General features: G+C 39.7%; 1 protein-coding gene across 5 annotated transcripts; it reads right to left on the reverse strand.

Moving 5' to 3' along the window:
- Positions 1-157: 157 nt before the first annotated feature.
- Positions 158-19,963, reverse strand: LOC106850471 (protein mono-ADP-ribosyltransferase PARP14). 5 transcript variants are annotated; one of them, XM_088168331.1, is made up of 18 exons: positions 19,744-19,963; positions 18,057-18,196; positions 17,926-17,959; positions 16,617-16,853; positions 15,809-16,045; positions 14,604-14,751; positions 12,476-13,268; positions 11,754-11,984; positions 11,298-11,519; positions 10,780-10,843; positions 9,605-9,754; positions 8,857-8,919; positions 7,066-7,233; positions 6,735-6,941; positions 6,040-6,648; positions 5,366-5,511; positions 3,804-3,978; positions 158-2,236 (listed from the first exon to the last, which is right to left on the reverse strand). In XM_088168331.1, the coding sequence occupies exons 1-18, from the start codon at positions 19,934-19,936 to the stop codon at positions 1,947-1,949; spliced, it is 4,107 nt and encodes a 1,368-aa protein (XP_088024457.1). In that variant the 5' UTR covers positions 19,937-19,963; the 3' UTR covers positions 158-1,946. The 5 variants fall into 5 exon arrangements, with proteins under 5 accessions (XP_088024457.1, XP_014727291.2, XP_088024454.1 ...); XM_014871805.2 differs by having other exon boundaries at positions 12,476-14,751; XM_088168328.1 differs by lacking the exon at positions 8,857-8,919 and having other exon boundaries at positions 12,476-14,751.
- Between the last annotated feature and the right edge of the window lie 700 nt (positions 19,964-20,663).

Here is a 20,663-nt window from a genome sequence, read left to right on the forward strand (position 1 = left end):
TAAGCACAGGGCTTGAAATGCTTCATCAGTGCCCAGCACAAGGGACAATCATTGCCCCGATCCTGTGGTCGCACTATTGCTGATACAAGCCAGGATGTCACTGGCTTTCTAGGCATGGCTGGTTCATATCCAGCTGTCTGTCAAACAGCACACCCAGTTCCTTTTGTACCTGGGATTTTATTTATCATACACAACACTGCCTTTTTCCAGCTTCTCAGTCCACAAACACGGCACAACCGAGTATCCCCCACTTTCTAGTATGAAAATGACTGAAGAAACTTTTACCACCACCGACAGTGATAAAAGTTATCTGGGTTTTTGTAGTGCTTTATCTTGCAGCTTGGGCTGCTTTCCAACATGTTTGAGTATAAAGAGGGCCACGCAATTATAAAGTGGTGTGTCCTGGCTCTCCAAGCTGCTTGGTGACAGCAGTGGGAGAAGCCTGGTGCTTTCAGCTAAACCGAGTTGCTCTGGCTGCTGAAGTGTTTCCATGACACAGAAAAGTACCCAAAAAAAGAAGAGGAAGAAGAAAAGCATCCTCATCTTCTCACAGGGAGCACAATCGATTAAAGTGGGAATAGGTAAAATCTGCTTTGCTTTGAATGGGAATTTATGCAGGACATTCATCTGAAGTGCTGCATGAGCACCTGCTGTGAAAAGCAGCAATTTTTCATATTGCAAACTTCAGATACTGTAAAGTCTTTTCCTCTTTTCAGACAATGAGAACATCATGATGAAGTTTTAAGACATCGTGGCACCTATTTGCAGCACTAGTTTTTTTTTTTGACTGAGGCAGAATAATTTCACCTGGAATTTGTATGCACAAGTCATGTCAGTCAGACAATACAAGAAAACCCTTTCGTCTTCGAAGTCTTTATTGCATCACTCTAACATACTCAAATGTGAAACAACACTTCTAAGTGAAGTGTTCTCCTGTTGCAGCTCATCCAATGTAGCTGTTTGAAACTACTTTTATTAAACCCTGTATATAGCTTTTGATTGGCAGTTTTAAGATGATGACGTGATTAAAAGCACCACTTGTAAAGATGTAAAAATGCTACTATTTACTTATTTAGAGAACTTAAAAAATTTTCAAATTGTTTAAGCATGTGAACTGAGTTATGCTTCTGTGGCTGATTCTGCAAATTGGAGATTCTACAGAAGGGTTAATGCTTCAGTATTGAAAAGAAAAAGATTAAAGGTCTCTCTTTACAGTCTTGAAAGTTACAAAAGCAATGACTTCGTGGAAGTAATAGGGAGGGACTATAGACAATTCTATAAAATGGGCATGAATACAGTAATTTATATGTAAGGAATAACCAAATTATGCCAGGGCAACAGACATACAGGTAAGGAGGCTGAAATGATAAATACAAAGTGCGTGTTCATATAGGAATTCCTTTTCTTCCAGACTTTTAGCACCAACAAGGCTGAGTGGATTCCTAAGGATGACTGAAAACTCTGCTGATGGGTGAAGTTAGAATCACAGCACGGCTTTTACTGGCAAAGGCCTTTCAGATTCCCTCAACACAGAACATTTTAAATAAATCCTCCCAAGAAGGTGCTTTATGGTGACTGCTGGAAACAGGAGCATGCAGAGGTACTCTGACCTACCCCATACCTCTTACTGCTGGCCACAGGTAAAGCAGAGCAGTTTCCTCTCCTCCTCACCCACCAATCCTCTCTGCCTTGAGTAGGAAGAAGTCAGAGCTGTGCTCACAGCTCTTGCCTACATCTCTGCATAACTGAACTTGAAATGTGAGTACTAAAATAGCATGCTCTAAAATATTTGCTTATGTTAGTCCTTCTGTGATAATTTGAAGACATTTTTCAACACATGGATAGATCAATAAAGAAGAAACCTATATGTAAAAAGAATTTAAAAATTACCCTGTAAATTTTTACATGTAAAAGGCACTAAAATTTTCTAGACTATTAAGATCATTCTATCGTTTGAAAGTAATAAGGTATTGTGGATATGCCTGAATGTCACTAAATATGACAAACACTGTTGGATTAAGCTCATTATCAACCACACTGTCGTACAGGTCAGTAGGATCTGCTGGGCTCCTTGGTGGTGGAGCCTTTAGTCCTCCTTGCCCAGCACAGTACTCCCCAGTAAGGACCCGAGCCAAGTACATGTGTTTTTTGCCATTCGCATCTGGAACGGAATAAGTATTCTGAGCAGAGTAACGTGCATTAAGAGCAAAGTAGGTTCCATTTCCAATGGCTGCAGCTGTTAGGAAAGACAACATTTTCAAATATAGTTAGTGTTATTCTCCTAAGTATCTCTAGAACTTTTTTTTTTTAAACTCTGCAGAAGCTATAAATGTGCTTAGAGTTCAAACACAAGTACTAATCCTTTGAATCAGAATCAAATATGAACCCACATAGATACAAGATATCAACAGCCAGGTTTTGACTTCCCTTTCCTATGGAGAAAAGGGCTTCTCTGTTTAGCATGGTTTAGCCTGCAATCCATCAAATTGCAATGACTATATAATTGTAATTATAGTTTTCTAGTCACACTTCCCAGCAAGTTAGAGGAATCACATGCCTTTGTTCAAGGCAGATTTCTTTTTTCTGACATTGGTAAAAAGCATTTCAAGCCAGACAGGTCCTTCCTACCTGGCTGCCCTGATCTTTGGCTACTTTTGCTTGGCTACCCAGCCTGACAGAAGCCAAGTGTGCCTTCCAATCATTAATCACAGCTGAGATGAATAGGTGGATGTCAATACCAACCAGCAGTGAGAGAACATGGGGATCTAGGGCTCTTGCTTCCTGAGTAAATCCAACCTCTTGAACTACTAAAGAGCAGCAAAGCAAAACTACATCTGCTCTGGCCATGTTTTAAAAAGAAGTGGTGGCTGCCATTCCTACCTGTGCACAACCTGATATATTTTGTATGCTGGGCTTCATTTATTCAAGAAAATCTCAGAATAAGTACTTCCAAAGGATCCAGACAGAGAAAGGTCTACTTTTGGATCTACACTGAAGTGTCAACTAGATCAGAGTTAAGCTGTCCACCTTTCCCAAGATCAAATCAGCCCTAGGCATGACTTGAGGAAAAAACCATTAAGAACAAAAATTAAGGACTTTTGAAGTGAGGCTACATAGCCACTAAAATCAACTAGCTCCTCAATTCAGTGCACATTCCACTTCTTTGGATCCTGTCCTTCATCTTCGAATGCTGCCAAATAATACACATAACATGACTGTACTAGAGGAAGTGGACAAAACAAGATTTGAACTAATGCAGAATATCTTTATGCTAAATATTTAGGCTGTAAATATTTATGCTAAATATTTAGCCTTATTAAAGGCTAGGAGTTAACTAATGGATCTCATAGATTTTGTGAGCATAAAATTGGTACAGATGTGGGATCTTATGCTGTCCTAATCTTTGGAGGCAAAAGAAGTATCTGCACTTCTACTTTGCTACCTGTCTTTGTCTGGGAGGAGATACCATCAGCTAGTAGCTGTTACCTCAGCTGAGGATGTTGACCAGTGTTCCTTGTTCCTTTTTCTAGGTAAATGATACAAAACTATTCCCAGAAGCTGCCCAGGCTTCATTTCAGAGTAGATGAACTCTTTTTGATACCCTTTACACGGCGGCATCCAGTAACAAGTGATTAACGGAACAGGATAATTCCTCTGTCCATACAGATTAATCTCGGGAGTTGTTTATTATTGTGTTCTCTAATTTCATTCAGCTTTCATGTTGTGCTAACAGCACTGTAACGTTGACATCCTCTAGCACTCATATATGCCTAGGAAATTAACTGATTTGGATAATGACTCACCATTCTTTCCAGCATACCCACGATTAAATCCATAGCAGTTAATCAACCTCAATGAGGATACAGCTGTCCCATGAAATAGTAACTTCTCATTATTTTGATTTTTGTTCTTTTCACAGATAGATTTTTTTTTTAATTGGTATGTCTGCCAGAGGATGCGATTTTGTATTCTTTCAATCTGCAAAATTACAAAATTAACTATATTTATACTAGGGATAGGGTATATATATATATATATATATATATATATATATATATATATACACACCTATAATAGGGTAAGGATGAATATTTATCATGACAAGAAAGCATTAAAATGAAATCAAACTGAAAGAATTACAGCAATTTTAACTATGTCCTGTTAGGATGAGATTTGGGTAGAGGAACTGAAAATGTAGGCCTCCTGAAAAATCACAAACCAAAGCAGCTTATAAGAGAGTTTCAAGCTCAGTAATTTTGGGTATACATTTGTCTTGCCTAGTATACCAGGTGCCCAGCAGTCATGGTAGCTGTGCATGTCGTTTCTAGAAATAGGCTGCTATACCACTGCTGGGGCAATGATGTAAGATGCCTTCTATACATTTTAATCATCTTTACTGAGAATTTTCTCACTAAAGGACAGACTGTAGCAATAGCATTATGTTGAGTTTAATTTTTGTTCTAGATCTAAGCTTGCAAGTCAAAATTGCTTTCTCTAATGTGTAGCTTAGCAACCCATAAGAAACTACTATATAAAAATCACTTGGTGGGAGGATGGATGTTGCTGGCTCCCTATGCCAACAATGTGAATATAGCTTAAGGGGAATCAGTTTCTCTGCATCAAGTATAACCTTAAAGGCATTTCTGTAACAGCTTTCCATTTTTAACAGAAAAAGACATAATGTCATTACTTGATTTTTTTCTATAGTACATGAATATTCTGTTCTCTTTGTGTGTTTTCATGACCATGCTCATTGAAGCTCGTGATGGAAAAAAAAATTTTAAACGCATTATTCTCACTCCTAATTTGATTGCATTTTCTACTGTTTATCTCTTCTCTTGATTTACAACAATTCCATTTTCTTCCTGGCAATTGAATTTCTGTGCATTGTGTTGCAGACTTCTAAATAAGCAGGATCAAATATTGACACTGGTTAAAACTGATAGCCAAGCCTGAAAGGCTCTGGGATGACAGGGGAGAAGTTGCATATTAGTCCAAAACTTTGTCAGTCTGCAAGGATTTTGTATTTTCCTTTGCATCCTGAATTCATTTGCTCGTGCCTCCGTTTCAATATAGAATTTCCTATTTGGAAATACCATATTAACTAGAGAGTACCACATTAATTGAAGAAAGAGTCGGCCTGAAGACTGACAGTCACTGGTTTTGCACCATTAGATGGCAGAAATGGCAGAATAGCTCTTAGGAAACTTGCTTTGATTTATATTCACCCTGTACAGTGCTGGGGAGACTGACATATACAAGATATATTGGGTTGCAGACACCTTATAAGCAAATATTTAGAAAGTACATTGTTTCCTGCCCAAGCATTGACATTTTTCCCCCTCCCCACCCCATATGATATCACCTTCTCTATGTTAAAGTCAGCACATGTTGCCTTAAACATCTTCTCAACTGTTTTATATTCAGGATATGATGGCTGGAGCTCCACCACTTTGACCTGTTCATTTTGCATGTCTGTCCACTCCTTTGGGAGCTCTATTGACTGCATATCTGCAAAACACGGGTTGCATTATTATGACAGACAACTCAGCTCCATAGGCACATCTTACAAACCACCTGCATAGAGAGGACCAGGAGGACAGCACCTTCTGCAATACTTCATTCAACAAGTACTCCCACTCTTCCAAACATCACTGGCTCTGTAATACACTGTAAAGATTTTACACTTTGTCTAATTATACCCATACCAATATCTAACTAAAACAAGCTTTAAAACTCCAGAAGAATTTGATATATTCTTCATACACCACTTCCTTTGTCGGACTTAAGCATGAAATCTATGCTCACCAGTCACATATATGCAGATAATATTTGCACTTAAAACTGATGCTCTGATTTCACTCACACTTCCCACTGATTATGAAATTCAAAACTGCTGGCTGAGGAGAAAAAAAATAGAAAAAGGGAAAAAGCTAAGGAATACTTTACTTCTTTGGGATACCTGAGCTTGCAATTATCTAAATCATCATTCAATAATAACTACCCAAGTTTTTTTTATTTAACAAAAGTGTAATTTACCTTCATCCTTCATCACACGTTGAAGGTTTATAGTTTTTCCTTGTTCATCAGTAGCCTTTAGAGTATTCAGATCCACCTTGTAGTTCTTCTTTCTAATTTTGACATCCAGATACAGTTTTTTAGACATTTTGGCATTCTCCAGCTGCATATTTGTCAGTTTATCAAAAGCAACAAAGCTATCGTTGCTTCCTGGATACCTCCATTCTACCAGGTTATAAAGAAGTTCTGCTTTGGATTGCTCTTCTTCAGTATACTTAATTTGTTGGACCATATTTTGAACTTCTAGAGAAACGGAATAAACATCCCTGCTAATACCAGAAATTTTAATTTGAGGGGGAGAAAGGTCATTTAAAAACTGAATGGTGACTCGCTTTCTTCTCCGGAGATCTTCCAGTATGTCAATTTGCATCTCATCAAAACTTTCAATTGCCTCATCTGAAATAATGGTTTCAAACTGTTCCTTTAAAATTAAATCCTTTATCCAGGCCTCAGTTGCATCCACCTTTACTTGGCTTTCTCCACAAATCTGAAATGTGACTAAATTAACTTTCTTCTCCAAACTCATTACCTTTTTCTTCTCAGAAGATTGTTTTCTGCCCCAAAACAATGCTGTGGATAAATATGTCAATTATTAATTGTAAATAAAAGTAGTTCAGTTTTATTTGCCTACACACAGAAAAAACACACCAACTTACATTTAAACATAGATAACCATGATTCTGTTGTGGATGAATCTGTACCTTCCCTTTTCTTCATGCTTTCATAAAAGTCTCTGAGCATATTTGTCTGGAAGATCACAATCTTAATTGTCTGTAAATGCTGTACTGATTTTTGTCTTGTAAATTCCACTATAGCATCCAACATTTCATCAGCTACCTTTGCTGAACTCTGACCTGCTTGACCTAAACAAAAATAAAAGGCACATATCAGCTAACAATTTTTGTGCAAGTCTAGTTTTACCCATATTAAGTCTGTCTGCTTCTGAACTACCCCCATCACACATTGCTTTTCCAAGAAAACACATACCTGTTCCAATAGCTGGGAAGGCAACAGATTTGTACATCTTTTGTTCACACTCATGAAGCACTTTGGAAACCTGACTCTTCACCTGGTTATTGGTAATCAAATGGATGATTTTACTGCACAACAGGTTCCCACCTTGTGTAGTAATAAAGCCACTTTGATACTGCCCAGCTGGAAGAGAGATGACAAAGAAAGAGACATAATATTTAAAAAGTGGCAATCTCTTTTGGTAATATTGATTATTATATTGGAGCTACAAGAAAAGTGGAAAAAGTGGAAGGAAATCCACTGTGAGCTATATTTTTTGTGGGTTTACTTGATTCTGGTTTTCTTTGTAAATAGTCTGCAGAGTTTAGTTGAGAAATTAATTCAAGTAAATGTGCCTTTTCTAATTTCCTAAGACCTCTGCTACAAAGTATTTTCCTATTAAGTATAATATAAGAATTTATGATGACTTTGAATACGTATCACTTTTATTTAAAAGCATGCCAAATTAATTTATATGTGAAAACCTTTCTTATGCCACTTATTCCTTAAACGCCCAAATTCTTACTCTGCAGAAGAACTGAGAGTTTAAAATAATATCATTAAGACTATGACCAACTGAGGTAAGAATGGTATGGAATTTTTAAAAATATGTTTGTGATTTCTTAGAGCACTCATGTTTGCTTACAAAGTGGAGTCATATTGTGAGGATGAATGGACTGACAAGCACAGAGTTCCAGACCACCTCACAGATCACAATGATCATGACTGTAAGATGCTCTGCAAGGACTGCGATCAGGCTTAGTAAATTTACTTTGAGAAAAAGGTTTATCTGCCAGGTGATTTTCTTTTGACTTCTCATGATTTTCTGAAGAATATTTTGTACATTAAGTTGAAATGTAATTTGGAACACTGTAAAGGGGATTTAAGTTCCTGCAAATGTTATAATTTCTTTGCTTAGTCCATTTCAGCAAAAAAGTAAAACTGCACTGGCATTAAGAGTTTCATTTTAAGTTGAGGGTAGGGAGTATTTCATAGTAGTATGTTGATAAGGCCTTGCTCTCTGGAGGAGTTTCCTCGGGAAAGGAGCAGAGTGTAGCTCTGCATGGGAATGCAGACAGGAGCACATTTACCAAACAAGGTGGAATCAAGCCTTTTATCTTGTCCCCTACAGAGTAGTTTGAAAATCAGAAAAACAGCTCTTTGAAATGAAAGAAAAGAATAATCGGTGTAATAGTTCTAAGATCAGAGACATTTGTCTGAATTGAAGTTAATGATATATGTTTGTTTGTACAAATGTTCCTACAGAGCCAAAGGCTGGGAAAATAATCCAGGAAACTCCGTCTTGAAAGCCAGTTTCCAGATTCAGAGCAGGCACATTTTGGTTATGCATCTAAAATGTCCCTTTCTATGCTTGTAGATGCCAACCACAGTGAGCTGGAATTTTACTACTCTACTGGTCTGGCAGGATGCAGACCATGGAGGAACTTATGATCAGGCCTGTCCTGATTTCAGCTGGGATAGAGTTAATTTTCCTCTTAGTAGCCAGTACAGGCCTGTGTTTGGAATCCAGTATGAGAATAAAGTGTGTAACACACTAATGATTTAGCTGTTGCTAAACAACTATGAAAAGAAAAGAAAAATTCTCAAGGTATTTGAGTTTTCAAAGTTCCTAAAAGTGAAAGCTCTGTTATTCAGATAAAATAATTATGTCACCAGAGTAGAAAATTATAAAGCAATTTTAAGTTTTCAGAGAGAATGGCAGCAACCTAAAAAGAATTATCAAGAAAATAGTATGCTTTAACATACCATATTGAGCACATTCGTCTGCTACCTGGGAGCCAGCAGCATCCATAATTGCTTTGAAGACTCCTTAAATCACACAAGAAAAGCACACACACTCATTAAGTCTCCTCAACCATTTCTACTCAAAACTCTACTCAGCTTCTGTACTCTACACGTACCCTAAATTCCTCTATGGCAAGATACCACAAAGTTCAAAACCTTAACAGCTTCCCTAAGTACTGCCCATGACACATTGCACTGGCTCCAGAGAGAATGTTTCCTTCACTGCTGATTAAAAGTCATTAAGAACAACTCCTATTTCATTGTCTCCCTTGCCAAACCCATATGCCCCTCACTAACTCTCCAACAGTTGAACTATACCATTTGGTATCTTTCATACTTACAATTCACTGTGTCAAAGCCCTCTGCTAATTACAGGGCAATTTACTTAACCAGGGCTTTGTCTTACAGTGAAACATTTTAGGATAAGAGCATTTATTCAGAATTATACTTAATCTAAAAATTCTGTATAAACATTTTTTTGTTTTAAGCAAGAAAATACAGTCAGATGGCTTCCATTTGGAAACGAAATAAAATATTCAGGACATGTAAAAAACCTGTTTAAGATGTATCTTCCAACTAATCACAACTCCTTATCTCTCATCTGAAAAATGCTTCATAAAAGTTTCCCTTGTGGACAATTCTTTCCTGTACCCCCTTTTAAAAACTAGCCCAGATTTATTGCTAAGGAACTACATATTCAATATAATACCTGTTTTGGCATCAAATGATGAATTCGATATGTTTACAATAACCTCTGTGTCTTCCTTGGTAATATCTCCGCTAATTACTTGGAGTGTGATGGAACCAATCTTCATTTCATGAACTCCCAATAGTTCAGCAGAAACAGGACTAACAAAACCTGCAAGGGAAAGAAAAATACATTAAATCACTTCTCCTCTAGTTTGGAGTATTATTCTCTTACACTGATTGAAAGTTGTACTTATCCTTGTAAGGAACATGCTCTAGATCAGTTAAATGGATGTAGAGTGTCTCTGATTTTCTCTTTATTCAATTTCTGAAAGCTGGGAGGCACAGTATTCTTCCTGTTTAAATGCTGTGAAAGTGAAACCATTTCTGTTCCTGTAAATTTATGCAATATTAATTCAGAAAATGGCTTCAGGGCTTATCTGATCTGACCAGCTATGAAACAGAGTTTCTTTAATTTGTTCTTACAAGAGATGGAGCATCCAACTTAAGTGTTGCCAGTAACAGAGATCAGATCATATCCCTTTTGTACGTTATTTCATATTTATTTTCATGGATACAAAACTGTTCCTTTCTTCTAGTCTAAACTTATCTAACTCATATTTTTATCTGCCCACTCTAAACTTCTTGCTAATACTCAGTAACTGAGGAGGAAGAGCTTTATATCCTTACAAATAAGCCTCTGCCCTTGATGCAGTACACTCATGTTTTGGCTATTGTGTCCCACTATTATCAATTAATAAATGGAAAGGAAATTATCCACTCTGTATATAAATACACATATTTTAATATATATGAATATATATTAAATATAATATAAATATTATATATGTATATATAAATATAATATGTAGGAGATTAAAGCTACAGAAATGCATGTTGTTTATGGCTTGTTTGGCTAAGTGATTACAAGTTTTTATAATTCTTTGAGCAGGACAAACTACTGTGTGTCCTATCAGAACACCCTCCTTGTTTTGATAAGACTGGCCTCACTGAGAGTTCAGCATGCCCTCAACAAAACAAATTCCTCCCTAAGAATTTTGCAAATTACATTTAAGAATGCAAGTTCATTAGGAAGGAAGAAAACGCCCTGTGCCCTGATGATTTTTCTTCTGTTTCCTGACACACATAAAACCACTTAACAGTATTTAGATCCTGTCCCACCCCTACACAACTTACTTGGCTGTGCTGCTGCAGCATTGCAACTTTCATCTGCCCTAAGTTCTAGTTCACTGGTAAAAGCCTAAGAAGAGAAAAAAAGTACCCAAGATAGTATTTCACAGTATGTACACTGAATGTTTCTGTAATTAACGTTAACAGTCATGTAGCTTCTGCTGAGGCACCTCACACATTTTATAGTCATATTTAAGTGTTAATAACAGTGGAAGACCCAGTGTGGATAGTGTGATAAGAGAGAGTTCTACATTGCTAAAACTCCTCTATCAAAAGATGAGGGAGCATCTACAGGTATTTACAGTGCCAACAGCAAGGCAAATTTTGTCTGCAGCTTCTGCTTGCTCAGAGTTTGCATTTCAGAGACAGTGGAAAGACATCCCATTGCCATATGACATCCCATAGCCCACAGCAGTAAGAAAGTGCCAAATTTTTCTCTTAGGAAGCAGTATAATTAAAACAGATTATCAAAGTGTAACTAGAGCAGAATGTTACAAAGACAGCTTTGTCCTGAGAAGAACTACCTGAATGTTATCAATATCTTGTGGACTCAAGAGAAAATGAACTTCCTGGAGATTCTTCCGAGTGTGACTACTACTGAACCTGAATGTCACATCAAACATTAACTTAGAAACAACGGTTTTAGGAAATCCAAATCCTCCAGTCCCAATAGCTGGGAAAGTGATCGATTTAAGTCCAAGTTCTTCAGTTTTCTTCAAGCAGAAATTGATTACATCTTCTAGGACCTGTAAAACACAGCAAAGGTACTTTTTTCCCTAAAGGCATAATTTATTATTAGTTCCAAAGAAACTGGTATGACAAGCAGCTCTGAGTGCATCAAGGCGTCTTTAAGGTCACTCCAATGGAAGAAAATGGAGTCAAGTCATCTAAATTAACGAGGTTTAAACCTGTAATTTCAGGACAGATTCCAAATAAATATGTAGCTGGGAGGGATGGGGGGAGTAATAATTAAAATATACCTTCTCTGACTGTCCTCCATCCCACTTGGGTAGTATGGCATGAAGCATAGACTTGCAGGCCATAGCACATCCACTGGTGCAGAACACACTCCCAGGACCAGCAACCTGACTTTGTACTGCAGTGTCAAACTCATCTTGGAGAGCTGGTCCAGCTCTTCCTAGCAAGGCTTTGCAAAGAGGCCCCACACCAAACTGCAGGTCTGTGCCAACACTGTTGACGACAACATCCGTCTGCAACAAGATTAGAACGAAAATAGCTACAACCAGAATTCAAGCAAAAATATCCACCAAGATTAAAAGCCCTACCAATGCAACACACAGAGAAAGAAACAAGATGCTAGTGGATACCTGAAACAGCAGCCAAGACAGGTACCTATTTCCCCTAATATCCAACCAAGATAGCTACTTTTACAAAGTACTTCAGTATTTCCCCTTTAGAAAAAAAAGCAAACATTTACATGTTGGCCTTAGATCTGGAAACAAACAAGATCTAGCTGGGAACTGAAACATCCTGAAATTCACAGCTGCCCTCTAGAAATGGCTGCAGTGACAGATCTCAACCTACACTCAAGTTTTGCAAGCTTGCATCTTTGTGTAGCTAGCACACAGCTGTTCTTTCCTTATGTAGCAAGTGCTTGTAAAACCTACTGTCTTCCCTTTTCCATTCAAATTGAAAGATCTTACCATCAAATTAGAATGGAGTCAGAAAAGTAAAGACTTACCACAACTTCCTGAACATTTTTCTTCTCCAATCGGATGCAAAGTCCTTCATTTGTTGTAACCATCTTTAGATCCCCTTTTCTATTCTCTTTCTGGCTTTTTTTTAGCGTCAGCCTTTTTTGGCAGAATGATTCAGCTGAAAATACTTTTTTAACTGTCTCACTCATAACCTGAACCATTTCTTCTGAATTACTCACAAGATGGACCTCCTTCAAGCTGCTGCCCTCGACTGATTTTTCTAAGGTCTCCTTGATGGAGGACACAATTGAATCTGCATACATCTGTGGTGGAAAGCCATAAATCCCTTCACTTATAGCAGGCAGAGCTATGGAACAATGGTTGTATATCTCAGCCAGTTGTAGACATTTTTTCACAGTCCTTTTTAACAGCCACGTGCACTTCTGTGATTCCTTCTCGTTCCACCTGGGCCCAACAGCGTGAATGACGTTCTTGCAGGGCAGTTTCCCGGTGCCCGTGATCACTGCGCAGCCGGGCTGCAAATTCCCGAGCTTCCTCACCAGCTCATTGCACTCCTGCTGCAGTGCTGGGCCAGCTGCTCGTGACAGGGCGTCAGCAAGGCCACCAATGTGTCTTAGGTCTTCATTAGATGCATTCACCACAACATCAACAGGGTAGTCACACAAGTTACCTTTATACACTCCTACCACAATTCCACCTGGCAGGCTTTTTTCATAGTAGACCTTTCTTTTCACCTTATCACCAACTTTTCCACCTTTCTGTTCTTCTTCTTCTTCTTCTTCTTCTTCTTCTTCTTCTTCTTCTTCTTCCTTAATCCTAAAGAAACAACCAAATTTCTGTTTTGCTTCTAAAAGATATAAATCTTTCCTCTCAGTGAAGAATTCCCTTGTGCCTGGTTTATCAATCGGCACATTTTTTGAGTAAAGGGATGAGACGATTTTTTCAAACATGTTGAATGCTTCCAGCACTTCTGCTCTTGGTCCCCTCAGAGAAATGCATGGTGTCTTGGTGTCAAAATGTACTGTCACACCTTTCTTCTTCAATTCTTCACAAACACCAGACTTCTCATTCTCTACAAACTGCACACTCACCACTGAATTAGCTGGGATTACTTTTTCAATGACTGTGTTTCTATCTACAAAAGCATTAAGTCTCTGATAAACCTCTGTTACAGGCTTAGAAAAGCCAGCAATGATCATTTTATTTTCTTTTCCAACAGACTGCCAAGTGATAACCATTTCCTGGGAAGAATTATATGTCTTGAGTGAGGAGAGAAGAAGATTCTTCCACTGATCCTTTTTAATGACTTCACCATCCTCCACATTGATGCACTTGTATTCTAAACCTGTTTTTATTCGCTTTTCTGCTTCTAGAAGATCTTTGGGAGCATCTCCATATAGTAACACAGTATCATCCTGAAGTTCATAAAAAGTGTTAATTTTTTCCCTAATGAATAACATATCTGATGTTTTTTTATTATCTACACACTGTAGGTAGTGGAAAACATGGGGATCAATGTTAACGGATGTACATGGCATACTCAATACCTTTTCCAGTAAGTCAGCTTTGATTTTATATACTTCTGCAGGCAATCCACACAACTGAACAGTCTTTTTTTTGTCATCATAGAAGAGCTTTAGGCATGGATATTCCTTCTGAATATTCTCTTCTAACCCAGCATTGTGCAGCACAGCATATTTCCCAGGGATCACTGGCACGGAAATTTCTATGCTCTGTTTTTCCCTTTCACTTCGCTTCATGCAATTCCTCACTTCTTTCTCTGCACTGTCCACTGCTGCTCTGTTGCCTGCAATCACCACCATCTCCTCAGAAACATCATTTATGATCAGAGCAACATCTTTCAACAACCTTTTTTTCACATCTTCCCAACCTGATGAATTGACTTTACATTTTATAGCTATGTAACGTGCCATGATACGTGAAAACTCAGTGGAAGCATCTTGCTGCCATGTCTTGAGCAACTTAATCATTGGCTTTTTCTGCTTGCAGAGAGATGGTGATGGGCACAACATAACTTCTGGGTTTGCACAGTCTGCTTGGGGCCATTGGAGCTCAGAATGACAAACTGCCATTTCCTGGTTTATATCTTGGGTCAGATTGGCATGCCTTTGTAAAAACTGCCATACATACGGGTCTAGTGGCACCCCAATGGGGTCTGGCATCTTGACAGTTGGTCTTTCTTCTCCATAGAGAGCTGTTCCCAGGGAGTGGTAATATGGATGCACAGAAATCAGCGTCTCATCCAGTAAATGTTGCTTTTTCAAGACCATGGTTAGATCTAGAAGTTAGTGCACATGTGCACAAACAAACATATATCATTAACTTCAAATCAGGTAAATGTCTCTGATCTTAGAACAATAACACAATTACAATTTTCCTTTTTCTTTCATTTCAAAGAGCTATTTTTATGTCTTTCCGATTTTCAAACTACTCTGTAGGGGACAAGATAAAAGGCTTGATTCCAACTTGTTTGGTAAATGTGCTCCTGTTTGCATTCCCATGCAGAGCTACACTCTGCTCCTTTCCCGAGAAAACTCCTCCAGAGAGCAAGACCTTATCAACATACTACTATGAAATACTCCTTACCCTCAACTTAAAATTAAATTCTTAGTGCCAGTGCAGTTTTACTTTTTTGCTGGAATGGACTAAGCAAAGAAATTATAACGTTTGCAGGAACTTAAATCCCCTTTACAATGTTCCAAATTACATTTCAACTTAATGTACAAAATATTCTTCAGAAAATCATGAGAAGTCAAAAGAAAATCACCTGGCAGATAAACCTTTTTCTCAAAGTAAATTTACTAAGCCAGGAGTCTTCTAACAGATATTTACCAGAAGTTGCACTGGCACAAAAACTGGATAGTGATTTGAGGAATGCAAGAAATAGTAACAAAATTGTTCTTTAGGTCTGTTCTTCCCTGATAATGAAGATATTGAACTTAATGAGGATATTTAACCTTATTTAGTTCGTGAAAGTTAACTGTGCAAGCTGAAGTCATTGACAGATTCTGCTCTGTCCCTCTACCTGTAAGTACAATTTATTTTATACTGCACATAAAACCTCCGCAAATGGAGAAAAAAATACCAGTGAGAAAAACCCATGCACAAGGCAGGTATTAAAATATATTTCTGGTAATAAAAAACAAAACAAACAAACAAGCAAACCCCCAACAGACACTGGAGCCCTGGACATCCAGAGCACCTCCTAGGAACAGGACAGTGTATGTTGACTTCAGCAACAGAAAGCCAGGCTTCTCCTAATGCCCACATTGGCAGTAATTTTCTTGCAGGCCATCTGCCTGTGAGTACCATGGTCAGGCAAAGGACAGTGTTACCTTTGTGGTCACAGAAAGTAATGATGGCTGACTTCTCCTCGGGGAAGAGCTGGACATCTGACACGGGCCCCCCTCCATTCCGTGCGTTCTCAAAGTACACTGTGAGGTAGTCTGTGGAAATGCTGTCTGGCAGGTTTTCAGCCTTGATGGTCTGCGTCGATTCAAGAAGCCTGACAGTCATTTTGAATTCTCTGACTCTCTTGTGTTGTGAACATTTTTTGACAAACTCCTCAGTATCTGTAAACAGAAGAGCAGTTTGAACTGATTGTGTTTTCCTGTGTCATTATGAGCCCTGGCTATCCCTTCAAAGCAGAGGAATGAGCACTATACTCCCTGTATTAGGAACAAAACTGTCTCTGGTGCCAAATAACTCTGCATCGTAATAAAAAAGGGGAAAAGCACACAACCGTGTTATTCTTTGCTATTCATTACTACTATGTCTCTGTTCCCATCTCCCATCTTCCCATCTGTTCCCATAAGTATACTGTCTTCTCTAAAGGAGACTTTATATAATCCCCACACTCAGTGCACTTTTAATTCTTCTTCATCTAATCAAAAATAAGATAGAAATGACAAAACATTCTTATTCAATTTCAATTAAAAAAGGCACCACAATTTTCTTTGTTTCAGTGTGATATTTGGATCACAGGCACTTTTCTGGAGCTGTATATAAGACATTTCTCTTGAGAGACCCAGTCCAAGTACTTTTTTAAAATGGTCTGGATCTCTAATGGGAGAGGAATCAAGTTCTGAAAGCTATTACTCATGCTTATACACAGAAATTAATAATGGTGTCATCCTGTCTTACCAATACTTTTTATAAAGGTAACTACAGCAACATTTATTTCAGGTATCAGTTCAACAGTAAAGTCAGCATGTACATCCAGGCCACTGATGCTCTCCAACAGTATCTGTAAGAGGTTCGGATTGCATCTCTCTATGTTCTCAAATACCACCGAAGGTGAGGCCCCTGGAGAGTCAACCTCCTCCTGGAGTTCACTGCTTGGAACAAAACTCTCTGCTTTCTTCAAGGTTTTTGTATCACCTGCAGCAGAAAGATAAGCCACATAAAATGTTGGTGCACATTTCCTGGAATAAACAGATTCTTCTTACTCTTTCACTCCTTTCCTTTCCCAAGAAGATTGTTAACCAAAAAACAATACTGCAGGGTACCACTGAACATTTTGAGATCCAAAACAGGCCAGATGCAATATTCTGCATGGCTGCAGGCAGCTTCTTTGGTGGCACAATACCAGACCTGAGTAAACATGTCCAAGATCACTGCTATGTCTCTGAATCAGAGATTAACTAAACTAAATCCATTGAGATAATAGGCCACAGCTGCTCAGATGTTGGTAAGAATCGGGAGAGACCTTGCAGCCTCTGCATGTGTTTCCTAGCCTGTGTGCAGGCAAAACAAAACTGAACATGGCTCAGGACATTCACAGGCACTATAGGCCACAAATAGCTTTGAGTGACTTGATATAAAACCTCCTGATGACCACTGTGCCCTGCCATCAGTGCAGCATGACAGCACTGGAGGGCCCATGTGCACAAAGGGCTGATAGGGATGCAATATTTTGCAAACAGGAAATATAACAGAAGTGCCCACTGAGTATCTCAGAAGTCCAGTGTCTGCCAGAGGCAAGCACATCTCAGCTTTGCAGACAGATGAGGACAGAGGTGTGAGAGAACCTCCAAACTGGAATGACCAACAGGCTGGCTCTACCTGCTCACCAAGGCACAAAAACTACTGATACCAAACCCACAACATTTCCAGAAGACAGCTGCCTTTGAAGGCCTACTACCATAAACAAGAAGAAAACTAAAGAAATAAGAAGCATTGGTTCTTCAGATGCTAGTTACTAATTTCTAGACTACTGAAGGAGTCATTTCCTCCTCTCTATCCAATGAAGAAAATACCAAAAAGCCAAAACCGAAAGTCAGGCTGACCCAATGAAGCAATCAAGAGCAGCATCTGAAAATTTCCAGGGTCTTCTCTAGTATAACTAAAAAATAGATAACAACTTGGAGAACTGGAACCCATGTGTGGACAAAAGCAGCAACATTTTTGTTTTACGAAGAATCAGCACACAGAGTGATAGATAACATTTTACCTTTTGTCTGAAGGCTGCTCATGGCATCCAAAGCCTAAAATAAAATGAAAGCCATTTGGCATAATCAGTGACAGATTAAACACTCTCATCACTATTTCAAAGCTCTGGTTAGGATTACAATTTTTATTCACCTTTTTGGGAACTGATTTTTCTTCCAATGTCTTCTCTTTAGTAGCTAGTGCTGTTTCAGGCTCTGTGACAATCAACCTCAATTTTCCTTCTCCTCCCAAATGCAACTGATGAGACTGTCTCTCAAGAACTCGTTGCTTGACTAAATAAAACCAAAAAAGCCCTGTGAAAATCTAGATGGAAACACAGCTTTACATTGCATGGCACTTTCCCACCATTATGACACTGTCGCGATTTTAGGAATGGTATTCCCCAATTTATTGCTCCCACCGAACCACGCCAGACTTCACCGCTCGCTCACTTCCCTTTCCTTCCCAGTCCTTGCCCCCTCCCCCGCCGTGGCAGGATGGAGATAACTGAAGGCACAAAAACGTTAAGGATTACAGGACGAGATGAAAACTATAGTAGACTATAAAACAGCAATGAAGTGAGAAAAACGAGCAGGAACAACACCGATAGTGGTAACAGTGTACCAGACAGGTGAACGATTCACGCGCCGCCGTTCACCCGACCCAGCACTGGCAAAACCCGGATAAATCCCTCCCTTTCCGTGCCCGCAGCGTATGGCTAAGGTGGGATCGAATGTCCCCAGGGAGCTGGCTGTGCCTCTCCCAGCTCCCGGAAAAGTTAACCTCGCCTTGGCCGGAGCAAGGATATACAGATATACTGTCCCGCAAAATGAAAGAGCTTTAAATTCATAACACTGACGCAGTATGTACAAGGCTTTCTTCCTTAAAAAAACCCAACAAACCAGCAGAGGACATTACTCCTGCGAAAAACCGCCAGAGATACTAAACTCGGCTCTATCACGGGTTTCATGGTGGTACCCGGAGAGTCCCGGTACCGGCCCGCCACATTTTGACCATCTTTCTCCAGACAGTTGGGGACTGTCTTGAGGTGACTTTATGTATGTCCTGAACTTACCAGCCGGGAGAGCCAGCAACTGGGAAGCATGTTAAGGCAAGAAAAGGAAAACGGTATATAGGTATGTGTATAGGTATCTGTGTGTTTCTGCACATATGTGCACCTCTATGTATACATTTAACTCAACTGCAGCTAAATCTTTTCCAGCTTGCTGCATGTTTATAAAAATATGTACATGTTACAGACGTTATATCTTCTATGTGTAACTAATCTAATTGTTACATTAACATAAGATTTATTATTCAGAGTGCAGTTTGGAGAATACTACTGCGCATCGAAATAAATATGTATATATATTCCTCCTAGGATATATTTATTCGCTTACAGCCTTTATGCCAAACACAATCCAGAAGCTAGTACTAAGCACCAAATCTAAGCATATATGTAAGTAAATATCATATTCTGAGTTAGAAGGGACCCACAAAGATAATGGAGTCCGAATTGCACAGGACATCCGCAGGAATCACACCATGTTTACTTACCTACTGTCAATTCTATAATGTACAGTAGAGGATGTGTACGACATAGTAGTAAATGTAGTAGATGTATACGACATATTATATACTACAGCTACTGCACATCACAGACCAGACGGGATATATTATTACATCGTATGCAACAATTAAGTTACTACGTATCTTTTAACTTGCAGAAAGTTTAGACTTGTGAGTTACGACCCCAACATTTCGGCAGGGAGGCCCCACACTAATCCATGTCCCCTGCCGGGTCCCCTTCACCCCGAAACGCCCCGGCCCGGCCGCTCACCCTCGGGGCGGGCGAAGCAGACCATGATATGCCCGGTGTCGGTGCCGGTCCGCAGCTCACACTCGCCGCCGCCCGACCGCTTCTGGCTCTGGAAGTAGCAGAGCAGCTTCTTCCTGAGCGCGGGCGGCGGCTCGGCGGGGCCCCAGTCCCCCCGCACCAGCACCGGGAAGGAGCACGGCCGCTGCCCCTCCATGGCCGTCCCGCTGTGCTCTGCTCTCCTCCCCCCGCTGCGGTATCGCTTTCGTTTCCCTGCGCGCAGGGCGCGGCTTTTCCCGGCAAGCACGTGCCTATTGTGCCTCACTGTCTCCTCTCGCCATAGCCCTGCCCAGGCGGCTCCTCGGCACCCCCCGGCTCAACTTCCACCTGCGCCTAACGCTCCTCTCCCCCTAGAACATCCAAAGCGCCCCCAGAACATCCAAAGTGCCCCTCTTGCCTTACCAAATGTCCTGCTTGCACCTCTGCCGGGGGCTGGCAGCCCATCTCGCTGTCGTCCCAAGAGAAGTTCTTCCACTCGCTGTGCAAAACGCCAATCCACACACAGTGTAGGCATTTGATTCATCCACAGTTCTGCACAGAGAGGGGAGCTGGGTGGCAAATCCACAAAGCCAGCACGACGACTACACAAACTTTTCACTCTTAGTACATTTTAGCAAAAAAGTGGCATTAATGCTCATTGGCTACACGTTTCTTAGTTCTCTTATTAGTTAGTATTCTATCTGCTGTTGGTTAGTGATTCTCTTGCTTCTCATGCCAATTAGTTCACATGCTCAGTCTTCCTCTTCTTTTGGGTCAGTGGGTTTCTTGGCTCAGTGGTCCATGAGTTGGTGGTCACGATCTCCCCTTGCTGGAATTACCTAAACCCAGTAAGAGCTGATTCAGCTCACTTGCTGAGTTGTCTTTATTAGTTTCTTCCTTATCTT

The sequence above is a fragment of the Sturnus vulgaris genome, chromosome 7 (genome assembly GCF_052056855.1).
Source record: "Sturnus vulgaris isolate bStuVul1 chromosome 7, bStuVul1.hap1, whole genome shotgun sequence".
In the NCBI taxonomy this organism is placed as follows: domain Eukaryota; kingdom Metazoa; phylum Chordata; class Aves; order Passeriformes; family Sturnidae; genus Sturnus; species Sturnus vulgaris.